At 38.2% G+C, this 13,788-nt stretch overlaps 1 protein-coding gene across 1 annotated transcript in view; it reads right to left on the bottom strand.

The window, feature by feature from the left end:
• The window catches only part of LOC128640001 (cobalamin binding intrinsic factor), a 102,551-nt gene that overhangs the window by 67,224 nt on the left and 21,539 nt on the right, over positions 1 to 13,788 (bottom strand). The window contains exon 5 of the mRNA XM_053692292.1: positions 11,990 to 12,165. Coding sequence (XP_053548267.1) covers positions 11,990 to 12,165 — 176 coding nt within the window. The remainder of the gene's footprint in view (positions 1 to 11,989; positions 12,166 to 13,788) is intronic.

Here is a 13,788-nt window from a genome sequence, read left to right as displayed (position 1 = left end):
TGATGTCTATGGGGAAAAAAGTTAAGTTTAAACCTAACACCCTAACATAAACCCCAAGTCTAAACACCCCTAATCTGCCGCCCCCGACATCGCCGACAGCTAAATAAAGTTATTGACCACTAATCCGCCGCTCCAGACATCGCCGACACTAAGAAAAGCTATTAACCCTAATCCGCTCGCTCCCCAACATCGCCGTCACTAATAAACCTATTAACTCATAAACTGCCAGCCCCCCACATTGCAAAAACACTAAATTAAACTATTAACCCCTAAACCTAAAACACCCCTAACTTTAAATTAAAATTACAATATAACTATCTTAAAATAAATAAAAACTTACCTGTGAAATAAAAAAAAATCCTAAATTTAAACTATAAATTAACCGAACATAGCTATTCTAACACTAAATTCGAAAAATAAAAAACACTAAGCTTACAAAAAATAATAACAAAATTATCAAAAATAAAAACAATTACACCTAATCTAATAGCCCTATAAAAATGCCCCCCCCAAAATAAAAAACACCCCCTAACCTACAATAAACTACCAATAGCCCTTGAAAGGGCCTTTTGTATGGGCATTGACCTAAGTTAAACAGCTCTTTTACCTGTAAAAAAATGCAAAGTCCCCCTAACAGTTAAACCCACCACCCAACCAACCCCCCAAAATAAAAAACGTAACTCTAAAAAATCCTAAACTACCCATTACCCCAAAAGGGGTATTTGAATGGGCATTGCTCTTAAAAGGGCATTCAGCTCTTTTTCACTGCCCTTAAAAGGGCATTCAGCTCTTTTACAAGTGCCCATCCCTAATCTAAAAAAAAAAACCCCGTCCCAAAAAATATAAAAAAATACCTAACACTAACCCCATAAAATCTACTCACGGTTCCAGAAGTTCGGACATCCATCTTCATCCAAGCGGCGATAAGTCTTCATCCAGGCGGCGACACCTTCATCCATCTCGGGGACGTCTTCTATCTTCATCCCGGCGAGGCGGAGTGGAGCTATCCTGAAAGACACCCTGCGCGGAGCGTCCTCTTCATATGGTCACCGCCATATACTGAAGTTGAATGCAAGGTAGCCGTTTCAAAATGGTGTACCTTGCATTAATATTGGCTGATTTGATTCTTCAAATTCAAATCAGCCAATAGGATGAGAGCTTCTAAAATCTATTGGCTGTTTAAAACAGCCAATAGGATGAGAGCTACTGAAATCCTATTGGCTGATTTGATTACTGTTGAGGGGACTTCGTATTTTTTTACAGGTAAAAGAGCTGTTTAACTTAGGGCAATGCGCGCGCTATTAAATACAATTTTACACTCTGGTAAGGAGGGAGAGGGAGGGAGAGGGAGGAAGAGGGAGGGGGGGGGATAATTAAATTAATTGTTGTTTGGAAAGGGATCTGGGAGGGGTAAGGGGGTAGGGTATTGAGGGTGCGCAGCTACACTACAGAAAAATAGGGTATTTATAAAAAAAGCCCCCATTTTTAACAAACTGGGTACTGGCAGACAGCTGCTGGTACAAAAAATGGCGGCATATAGTTAGAGGGGGAGGGTTAGAGAGCTATTTGGGGGGGTCAGGGAGGTTAAGGGCTAAGGGGGATCCAACACTGCAGAAAAAATATAAATATATATATATATATATATATATATATACCTTTTATTTTGTACTGGCACACTTTCTGCCAGTACTTAAGATGGTGGTGACAATTGTGAGGTGAGGGAGGGAAGAGAGCTGTTTGAGAGGGGTCAGGAAGGGATCAGGGGGTGGGATGTGTCAGGTGGGAGGCTGAGCTCTACAATAAAGCTAAAATTAACCCTACTAGATAGGTATCTTGTAGGGTTAATTTTAGCTTTAGTGTAGAGATCAGCCTCCCACCTGACACATCCCACCCCCTGATCCCTTCCTGACCCCTCTGAAATAGCTCTCTTCCCTCCCCCACCTCTCAATTGTCACCACCATCTTAAGTACTGACAGAATGGATGCCAGTACTAAAATAAAGGGTATATATATATATATATATATATATTTATTTTTTATTTATTTTTTTAATATTTTTAAATTAAACCCTTCACTACTGGGCATAATACAAAAGTGGTGTGCAGCGGCAATTAGCGGCCTTCTAATTACCAAACATCAATGCCAAAGCAATATATGTCTGCTATTTCTGAACAAAGGGGATCCCAGAGAAGCATTTACAACCATTTGTGCCATAATTACACAAGCTGTATGTAAATAATTTCAGTGAGAAACTTAAAGTTTGTGAAAAAGATTTTTATTTGATCGCATTTGGCGGTAATATGGTGGTCTAGCACTATTATTGTATTATGTTATATTATTTTCATTTATATATAAGCTTAATAAAGCCTTGTTAGGCAAAACACGTCAGGGGGGTTGTGTGGGACGATGGGGTCCCAATTTGTGTAATTTTAAACAATATCTAAACAACTAGCTGTTGTTGAACACATAGCGTTATATTATTTGAGTAACTGTAGGAACGTATATGCACAGAGCCAAGTACCTGCAACGGCATATATGAATAGATATTAACAAACCAAAGAAGTCATTTGAGCTTATATATACATGAATCGAAAATAATATAACATAATACAATAATAGTGCTAGAATTGTATGCTAAGTATTAACTAAATACAATAAAATATTGTTAGTGGATCAACACCACATTCCTACTTTGGAAACAAAGAAACGAATATGCACGACAAGCACTGTAACATTATTTACTGAAACCGCATTAGCAGTTATGAAGCAGCGGTTACAAAGACCGCTGCTCCATAACCTGTCCGCCTGCTCTGAGCAGGCGGACACACATCGCCGGAAATCAACCCAATCGAGTACGATAGGGTTGATTGACACCCCCCTGCTGGCGGCCTATTGGCCGCGAGTCTGCAGGGGGCGGCGTTGCACCAGCAGCTCTTGTGAGCTGCTGGTGTAATGCTGAATACGGCGAGCCTATTGCTCGCCGTATTCAGCGAAGTCCGGCGGACCTGATCCGCACTGTCGGATCAGGTCCGCCCGACTTTGATAACTAGAGGCCATTGTGTTTAAAGTATATAAGTAGATACATGTTTTGCATAAATAAGGAGCACTGATATAATCATATAACTATACAACGTAAACCGATGGTACCTTACTTTATCTGTAAGGGGGATATTAAGAAAACAGTGTATAAACAATATACCTTAGGTGGAATTGTCACAGATTGACCTGCAACTATTAATACGACTGCCTAAGATACATAATACGAACGGTCACAAACTTTCACAATTGTGGATGGCAACATTGCTACCTAGACTTACTATATAACAGTTAATCACCCTAGATATTATTACTATACAAAATAAAAAACGCAAACCTTAAATTATTTATGTTTGGGTTTGCAGTTCACCAAATATCAATCAATACAATACAAAATAAGCCAATGGGCGAAATAGTAACACATTTATTTGGTATTGCACCCATAATGTGAATAAAATATACATTAAAATGTTCAATTACGCACATCAGAGTGAATGTTGAATTTGGTGCCATTACCTTATATTGAAACCATAATATAAATTACTACACAAACGCTCAATCACTGATACCGTAATGAGAATAAATTAAACGTTCAATAACGTACATCAGAGTGAATGTCGACTTTGGTGCTATTACCTGATACTGCAACCATAATATAAATCACAATACAAATGCTCAATCACCGATATGGCATTGTAAGTTGAATTTGGTGGCATTACCTGGTATATAATATCTAATTCTATAAGTGACATCATCACCATAAGTAACACGTGGCCAATAACCACAACCCAACAATATTTTCAGTATCTTTGGTACAATCAATATAACTATTGTTATAAACCAAAAGGTTATGAAAATTGGGGATATTTTAAATAAAATACCCGTATTACACCTGATTTGTATGTTATAGGAATAGTAAGGTATTTACACTATAGAAATACATAGGCAATATCGTCTCTTCCTAAGTTCTAGTTAGAAGCTACATTATCTAACCAGACAACTGACTTCCAGAGGTAGTACTGGCTCTGCAACATAACTATTTCCTATATAGAAACTATATAGTCTTCAACAATATAAGGAAGGTAATAATACAAGAGTGTCTTCTGAGACAATAATCACAATAGAAGGCCAGATAGCCCACTATCCAGGGACACAGTAATACTGATAAGACTATTTGCTCATGATAGGGGTTTTAAGTGTTTTTTGTTCACCCATCTTTTAATAATTTAAATAAAAGTTAGATTTTATTAAACACCTCGTCTCCAACATTAGTCTGGGCATAGAGTGCTTACAAGCATTTTCTGTTTGTGGAAACTTGTCCATAGATTTTTTGTAAAATCAATACTTTGGGTTGTCTACTAAAAAAAATATATACATGTCAAGGGATATTCAGGGATTCCTGACAGATATAAGTGTTACAATGTAACTATTTCTAATTTTGAAAAAAAAAATGGTTTGGAAATAGCAAAGTGCTACTTGTACTTATTGCCCTATAACTTGTAAAGAACATGTAAATATTGGGTATTTCTAAACTCAGGACAAAATTTAGAAACTATTTGGCATGGGTGTTTTTTAGTGGTTGTAGATGTGTAACAGATTTTGGGGGTCAAAGTTAGAAAAAGTTTTTTTTCTTCCATTTTTTTCATCATATTTTATAGGTTTTTTATAGTAAATTATAAGATATGATGAAAATAATGGTATCTTTGGAAAGTCCATTTAATGGCGAGAAAAACGGTATATAATATGTGTGGGTATAGTAAATGAGTAAGAAAATTACAGCTAAACACAATGTAAAAATAGCCCTGGTCCTTAGGGTAAGAAATTGAAAAATGGTCTGGTCCTTAAGGGGTTAATATAGTGTTTGTGATGCAGGAGGGTGGCGGTTTAGGGGTTAATAGGTAGTTTATGGGTGTTAGTGTACTTTGTAACAGTTTAGTTATGAGTTTTGAGAAACATTTTTGTTTTGCAAAATCCATAACTACTGGTCTCAGATGGCGGTATGGATCGTGTCGGTATAGGCTGTAATGCAAGCTTTTTAGCCTGAACGCACAACCTTTAATACTGGCCCTATAAAAATCTCACACAAAAACATAATTTTTTGAGTGTGGAATGGACGTTGCTTTACAGACTAAAATGCTTGCGGTATAGGTATACCGACATGACTCGTAATATGCGTTCCTGGCCATTCCAGCGTAATGGGCAATTTTTCAGCGTTAAAAGCCATAACGCAAACCTTGTAATCTAGCCGAATGTCTGAAGTATTTTGCAGCCCTTTCTTGTGAAAACTAGAGTATTTATTTGACGATTACAAATATTACCTGTTATGAGATGGCAGAGGTGGTGGCACTCGGTACCAGTGAGTACCGCCACAAAAAAGCCCTATATATATATATATATATATAGGAAGGCGCACTCCAAAGGTCTTCAATAATCAAAGGTCACTTTAATTGTGAACGTTTTTGAGTCCAAACAGACTCGTCCTTAGACAAACAGTGTACAATTGCACTTACCACCACCCGAAATATAACAGTGTCACGGAAAGACATCACGTTCTCCTTAGTAGACATGCCCTTATGGAAGGGATAGGAGAGGATGTCCTCCTGGTCATGTTAGACGTGACGAGCCTGTATACTGTGATCCCTCACCAAGAGGGCTTACAGGCTATTGCTTTCCATTTGGCGAGATATCCATATGTGGGACCACCACCAGAAGTTCTACTTTATTTTCTGGAGGTCTGTTTAATGACAAACTACTTCAGATTCCAACATCACTTCTATCTCCAGTTAACAGGGACGGCGATGGGGTCCAATGTGGCCCCATCCTACGCCAATCTGTACATGTCCTTTTTTGAAGAATTTGATACTGAGCTACTGATGGTGGACGAGATTATATTCTTTAAGAAGTATATAGACGATCTCTTTGTGTTGTGGATAGGCACCCCAGAGGGTTTGGAAAGATGGTTTCAAAATTTGAACTTGGTTAATCCGGCGTTAAAGTTCAAGATGCAGTATGATAAAGTCCAAATAGACTTCCTTGATGTTCATCTTTACAAGCACAGGGGCAGGCTACAATCTACACTGTTCCGTAAGGAAACCGATAGGAATTCATTACTGCACTTTACCAGCTGTCACCCTCCGGCACTCAAAAAAGCATTGCCCAAATCCAAATTACTAAGAGTAATGAGGAATAACACAGAGGAAACAAACAGAGATGAGCAACTTGGGGAGATGATTCAACGTTTTCATAGACGTGATTTTCCCAAAAGACTTTTGGAAACCCAGTGCAAACAACTGCTTGAGGAACAAGGATGTGTAAGAACCCCAGAAGCTAACAGAATGACTTTTGTTACCACTTATACTAGTGACAAAAGAACACTAACGGATGTAATTAATAAGCATTGGGATATCATTAAAATGGATAAAGCTCTGCCTCTGTTCCAGATGACACCTCCACGAATAGGGTACAAGGGGGCAGGATCATTGCGGGACTTTCTAATTAAAACTGACCAGACTCAATGCTATAAACAAACCACGTGGTTGGACACTAAGAAGCCAAGCGTCTTCCGATGTCTGCAATGTACAACTTGTGGGGGGCTCATTACAGGGCCCTCCTTTACCCATCCACATAGGCATAAGATCTATAAGCATAGGTACCGTTTAACATGCACAACAACCTACATCCTGTATTTATTACACTGTACATGTGGACTTTATTATGTGGAGAAGACCTCGGACGATTTGAAGACGCGGATGGCGAACCATCGTTCAGCCATCCGCACAGCTATAAAGAAGGGCACATTGGAACAACCAGTTGCCCGGCACTTCCAGGAACACCAGCACAAAGTAACTGACCTTAAATATACCATCATCGATCACGTCCCCCCTATGAATAGGGGGGGGGTGACCGCAACAAAACATTGCTACAAAGATAGGCCAAGTCGACTTTCCATCTGGAAACAGTCATGCCAAAGGGTCTCAATACCCATTTAGATTGGCAGGTCTTCTTGTGATAGTTCATATTGATTTATTTGCGATCCATGATCCATTTTACATTGCCTCAAATAGTATCCTTATAATTATATTACCAGGGTCCTTTGATTAAATTCATTGGATTTCCATCACTTAATAGATATTCATCCCTTATTTTTAGGTGTAGCCTCTATTTTGATAGTTTATACATCTCCTTTTCCCGGGTCTCCTATTATTAATTCCCTGTACTTAGAGGTAATGTCTTTTTTCCATGTGCATCCCTGTGGTTATCTACCCTTTGACTAGGGACATTGTCCCGATTGTATGCGGTTTGATTTGCAATGTATAACATATGATTGGGCTGTGCCAACATGACTGGCCGTCTATTCTCATATCTCCGGCACTTACAGTTCCTGCCGTGTAATTGTGAGCGTCAGTTACTGTAGTTACCGCTCTGAATTTACCATTGAGAATATGAGACTCAGACATGGGGCACATCATATCCTCCTTGCCGTCTTATCTTGTGCTAATTGAATTGACTTAGCAACGATGTCCGATCGTATGATCACACAATCCCAAAATTTGCCGATATGACAGTAGGATCCAACAGCGTCTGTTACTATGGTAAACGCCTTGAGTCCGGAAATGGAGAGTGAGAACATACACACAGGCATTGTTTGCTTAAGTACTTTCATAATTGTCCTGTTCTAATGTCAACTACTTGCTGTTAATTTTGTTATGACGCTTAAAGTATTTTAATGTCTTTTTCACATATAGGTTTTATAGATGCAGACTCACGCTGCTTTAGATGATGACGCCCATGTTGGGGGCGTGTCTACTAAGGAGAACGTGACATCTTGCTGTGACACTGTTATATTTTGGGTGGTGGTAAGTGCAATTGTACACTGTTTGTCTGAGGACGAGTCTGTTTGGACTCGAAAACGTTCACAATTAAAGTGACCTTTGATTATTGAAGACCTTTGGAGTGCGCCTCCCGCTGTTTTTATACTTATCTTTTTGGCCGTACCCAAGGCTGTTGTGCTAAAATTCTGGAGTGCACTTTGTCTGGGATATATATATATATATATATATATATATATATATATATATGTGTGTGTATTAGAGATGTACATTCATTTTAACGAATATCCGAAGGAAAGCACCAATGAAATTTAAAGAAAACAAAAGAATACTGACAAAATTCATTAGTATTTATTGGATTTCTTTAAATTACCTTTAAGGGGTTGGTGCAGCACAAGTCTAGGTATATGTAGATATATTTAAACATAAAAAGAACATACATAGGTAGTTAAGTATTTCTATTTATTTGTTTTTAAAAATATATTGGATATTTCAAGGTATTAGACTGGGTAGTATTTAAAAGTGTGTGTGTATATATATATATATATATATATATATATATATATACACAGGTATATATACATATGAATACATATCTATATATGCGTATTTATATATGTATGTGTGTATATACATATTTACACATATAAACACATAACTAAACATGTATGCTCATATTTATATATGTATACATATGCAAATACAAAATATGTAAACATATATATATATATATATATATATATATACTTATGAGCCATACCCAGTCTTACCTTGACACCTTGATATATACCATATCCTTTTTAACCATTTTAAACCCTTTTTATATATTGTTATCGATATTGAACTTATATTTGTTATATTTTACATTACATATGAGAAAATACTTTTTTTTAATAGGTTTTACATGTGTTTTATACAACTTTTATTCTAGCCCTAACACTTTACTTCAGGGGGTAGATTTTTCATACCCCAGGCGGACATGATTCACTATAGCGAATCATGCCCGCCCTGCTTCGCTAAATGCAGACAGCACACGCTGTCGGCATTTAACATTGCACAAGTAGTTCTGGTGAACTGCTTGTGCAATGGCGCCCCCTGTAGATTCACGGCCAATCGGCCGCTAGCAGGGGGTGTCAATCAACCCGATCGTATACGATTGGGTGGATTGCTGTCCACCACCTCAGAGGCGGCAGACGAGTTAAGGAGCAGCAGTCTTAAGACCGCTGCTTCTTAACTATTGTTTCGGGTGAGCCTGAAGCTCGCGTGGAAACAGGGGTATACGGCTCCATTTGGGCCGTGATAAATCAGCCCCCAGGTCTCAAGTCGCACTAAATATTCTAGTGCTATTTTGGCTTGCGCTCAAGCACCACACATAAGTTTCAACTTGTTATATAAGCAATGTTTAGCGCAGTTGTGATATCCATTGAAAGTATAAGACGAACTTAAGGGATGTTGGCCGTGCTAAACATTATCTGGTAATTCAATAGCTCTCCATTTATAATCTGGGCCAGTAACAGTTTCTAATATAATCTAATAGCACCCAGCTGCTTGGTGTTGGGCTCCTCTATCAAAATGAGGCTTTAAACTTGGTGTCACCTAGGATTCAAAATGTGTCCATTTTTGTTGATTTGCCACTTTGCTTCAACTAAGAAATTCAGTGTGAACACATCACTCCTCATCTGTAATTAGCTTTCATCAACACCAGCAAGAAATTCCTTTGAATTTATTAATTAACCACATACACTAAAAGGATCAATGAATAATGCAGCAGGAAGAATAGGTAGGGATGGGCGAATGTGCTAAAAGTGTAATTCATTTGGTAGCACGAATAGTCCTATGGACCTTCCTTTTGGACAATCTAATGTTGATAAGAATGAAAATCCATTAAAATTCAGTAATCAAATGTTCCGTTTGTTTTTTAATATTCATAATGAAATCGAATATCCACATTCGAAATTTTGAATGTAACATTCGATTTAACAAATACTATTCAGAAGTTCAAAAGTTCATGTGATAGGGAATTTAGTAAATTGATACCTAATAGATACAAATATATCAATTTGAATGTTTCTATTTCGAGTATTACATTTAAAGAGAGCATTAGAAATACTATTACAAATATATAGATTTGAATGTTTGAATTTGAATCTTGCATAATTCGAATCGGATTATTACATTTAACCCCTTAATGACAAGTGACGTACCAGGTACGTCCTGCAAAAACTTGCAGTTAGTGACAATGGACGTACCTGGTACGTCACTTGTCTAAGAGAGTGCTGGAAGCGATCGCAATCGCTTCCAGCAGCTCTCAGGGTATTGCAGTGATGCCTCGATATTGAGGCATCCTGCAATACCCTTTAGAAAGCATCCGATGCAGAGAGAGCCACTCTGTGGCCCTCTCTGCACCGGTAGCGATGGTGCCGGTTCGTTGGTGGGTGGGAGCGCAACAGGGAGGCGGGTGGGCGGCCCATCGCTACCCGGCATCCGGCTCCTGTTAGTGCAATGTGCACGCCGGGTGCCGGGAGCGTGCGGGTGCGCGTGCGCGCGCGATTACCTACCCACACTGACACCAATGAGTGGGAAGAGGGGGGAAAAAGTAAATATATGAGGATCTGGGAGGGGGAGGGGGTTGGGGTATTGTGGGGGGCTGCTACACTACAGAAAAAATTAAAATGGTAATAAAAGATAATAAAAAAAACACTTTTTTGGGGGGCAAATTGGGTACTGGCAGACAGCTGCCAGTACCCAAGATGGTGGCAATTAGGTAGGGGAGAGGGTTAGAGAGCTGGGGGGGGATCATGGAGGTTGGGGCTAAGGCAGGAGTCCATCACAGCTAAAACATTTTATTTTTTTTTATTAAAAAAAAGAAAAACTCCTTTTATTTAGTACTGGCAGACTTTCTGCCAGTACTTAAGATGGCGGGGACAATTGTGGGGTGGGGGAGGGAAGAGAACTGTTTGGGAGGGATCAGGGGGTGGGATGTGTCAGGTGGGAGGCTGATCTCTACCCTAAAGCTAAAATTAACCCTGCAAGCTCCCTACAAGCTACCTAATTTAACCCCTTAACTGCTGGGCATAATTTACGTGTGGTGCGCAGCAGCATTTAGCGGCCTTCTACTTACCAAAAAGCAACCCCAAAGCCATATAAGTCTGCTATTTCTGAACAAAGGGGATCCCAAAGAAGCATTTACAACCATTTGTGCCTTAATTGCAGAAGCTGTTTGTAAATAATTTCAGTGGGAAACCTAAAGTTTGTGACAAAATTTGTGAAAAAGTGAACTTTTTTTTTTTATTTGATGACATTTGGCGGTGAAATGGTGGCATGAAATATACCAAAATGGGCCCTAGATCAATACTTTGGGTTGTCTTCTAAAAAAAAATATATACATGTCAAGGGATATTCAGGTATTCCTGACAGATATCAGGGTTCCAATGTAACTAGCGCTAATTTTGAAAAAAAGTTGTTTGGAAATAGCAAAGTGCTACTTGTATTTATGGCCCTATAACTTGCAAAAAAAGTAAAGAACATGTAAACATTGGGTATTTCTAAACTCAGGACAAAATTTAGAAACTATTTAGCATAGGTGTTTTTTGGTGATTGTAGATGTGTAACAGATTTTGGGGGTCAAAGTTAGAAAAAGTGTGTTTTTTTCAATTTTTTCCTCATATTTTATATTTTTTTTATAGGAAATTATAAGATATGATGAAAATAATGGTATCCTTAGAAAGTCCATTTAATGGCGAGAAAAACGGTATATAATATGTGTGGGTACAGTAAATGAGTAAGAGGGAAATTACAGCTAAACACAAACACTGCAGAAATGTAAAAATAGCCATTGTCATTAAGGGTAAGAAAATTGAAAAATGGTCCGGTCATTAAGGGGTTAAAGAAAACATTAGAAATACTATTTACATAAAACGAATGTTAGAATGTTGTGCAAACATTTGAAATTCGAAACGAATGAACTAATGTGTTAAAATGAATTTCATTTGCAAAACATTAGGCCATCCCTAGAATAGAGTATTGTCTTACTAGCATGTCTGAAAAAATACCATCTGTGATTAATAGAAAGATTGGAATTTAGGTTAGTTCCCAGGTGTTATAAAAGTGACTTTCATCTCTTACCTGCCCAGCTAAGCCAGTGCTGTATATATTCCCAATGGTTCCATCAGGCTTCTGTGCTTTTAGAATCAAAGTGATAAGCTGTGAAAGAGTCAACTTCAATGCTTGCATCGTCTTACTAGTAAGAGAGTCCATCCCAAGGACACAGGTACATGCCATCACTGCCACAGCTGCTGTATCTGTGAAATGTGTATGGTGCTGTGGTTATTCTCTGTGCTTATCTCCACTTAGATAATTAGAAGACATCTACAGATGACATCTCCACATGCAACAGTAATTACTGTCCATTGATTCTCTGATTTGAGAATAAACTTATTACAAGTTCTAATAAATAATAATAATAATAAATGTATTACATATACTAATAAATAATAATAATAATAATAATAATAAACCTATTACATTACCTTTATCTAAACTGCTTTGGTAATGGAACTGGTTTACATTTCGGAATAGTTTGGATTTCAAAATATTTACATATTTGCATCTGTAAAATGGGACAGCTTGGAAAGGGGATGGGACCAATTTTAAACAACAATATCTTTATGTCATTTAGGCAATATTCACATGTCATAATACAGCTTATTCATACAACCTAAAGGTAGTTTTCATACATTGTACCATCAGAAAAATAGTACAGTACTGTAATCAGAAAGGTAATAGTTATAATTGTAAATAAATATAGACTAGCCTTTGCATTTTAAAACACAACAATCAAATCTTACTGGTGAAATAAATTTTGTTTTTATGAAAAAAGTCTGGATTTTGGAATTCCTGATTTGGTGATTTGTACCTGTACTATCATAAAACATTACTCTATTTAATACTCAGTGCTGGATTGGCCAACAGGGATACCGGGAATTTTCTTGGTAAGCTAGTGGACCATCAGCAATGCAGGGCCACGTCCGTTGGGCAGAGGGAGGGAGCCTCTCGGGAGTTCACAGAGCGAGCTTTGTGTGCATGAATAGCTTATATATTTAAAGGCTGCTACATTCCTGCTGTGGATGTGTGAGCCGGGGGTGGGGGCAGATCAGTGGCCCAATAGAACAGAAAGGACATGGCAGGTAACTGAGGCAAGGTAAGGGGGGGTAACCTACTATTAGGGATCTTTGTTTTCTAAAACATGTACAGCAGTTAGTCCTGACCTTTTTGTTTTTCAGCTTGCCTATGATATTTGTATTCATATTACAGTGCACTTAGAAACAATGCAGAACGGTTTATGTAAATATTTGCACTTGTAAAATATTTCAATGTCTTTTGTTACGGTAAAGTAGTCTCACTGAATAGAAGAAAGAGACTCCATGTGCATTCCAGGATATCCTAGAGGCATAGTTGAGATTATTCATCTACGTCTTGGCCCAACATACCAAATTCACAAAGACTGTATTGTTACTGTGAAATATCTTATATTTGAAGCTTTTTCAAAGCTGACGAGGTGTCTTGTTTTTTTCTTTTTTCTTTTTTTTGTATTTATTAAAGTGGGATATTTTGCCTCATGCAGGATTAAGAGCTTGGGAGCATATTTATCAAGCTCCGTATGGAGAATGATGCCCCATGTTTCCGGTGAGCCTTTAGGCTTGCTGGAAACAGAAGTTATGAAGCAGGGGTCTAAAGACCGCTGCTTCATAACCTGTATCTGAGGATTGACACCCCCTGCTAGTGGCCGATTGGCCGCAAATCTGCAGGGGTGGTATTGCACCAGCAGTTCACAAGAACTGCTGGTGCATTGATAAATTCAGAGAGCGTATGCTGTCGGCATTTATTGATGTGCAGCGGACATGATCCGCTGTATCTGATCATTT

The sequence above is a fragment of the Bombina bombina genome, chromosome 9 (assembly GCF_027579735.1).
Source record: "Bombina bombina isolate aBomBom1 chromosome 9, aBomBom1.pri, whole genome shotgun sequence".
Lineage (NCBI taxonomy): Eukaryota > Metazoa > Chordata > Amphibia > Anura > Bombinatoridae > Bombina > Bombina bombina.
Note: the sequence above shows the minus strand (reverse complement) of the source record. Positions and strands in the feature narration are given on the sequence as shown.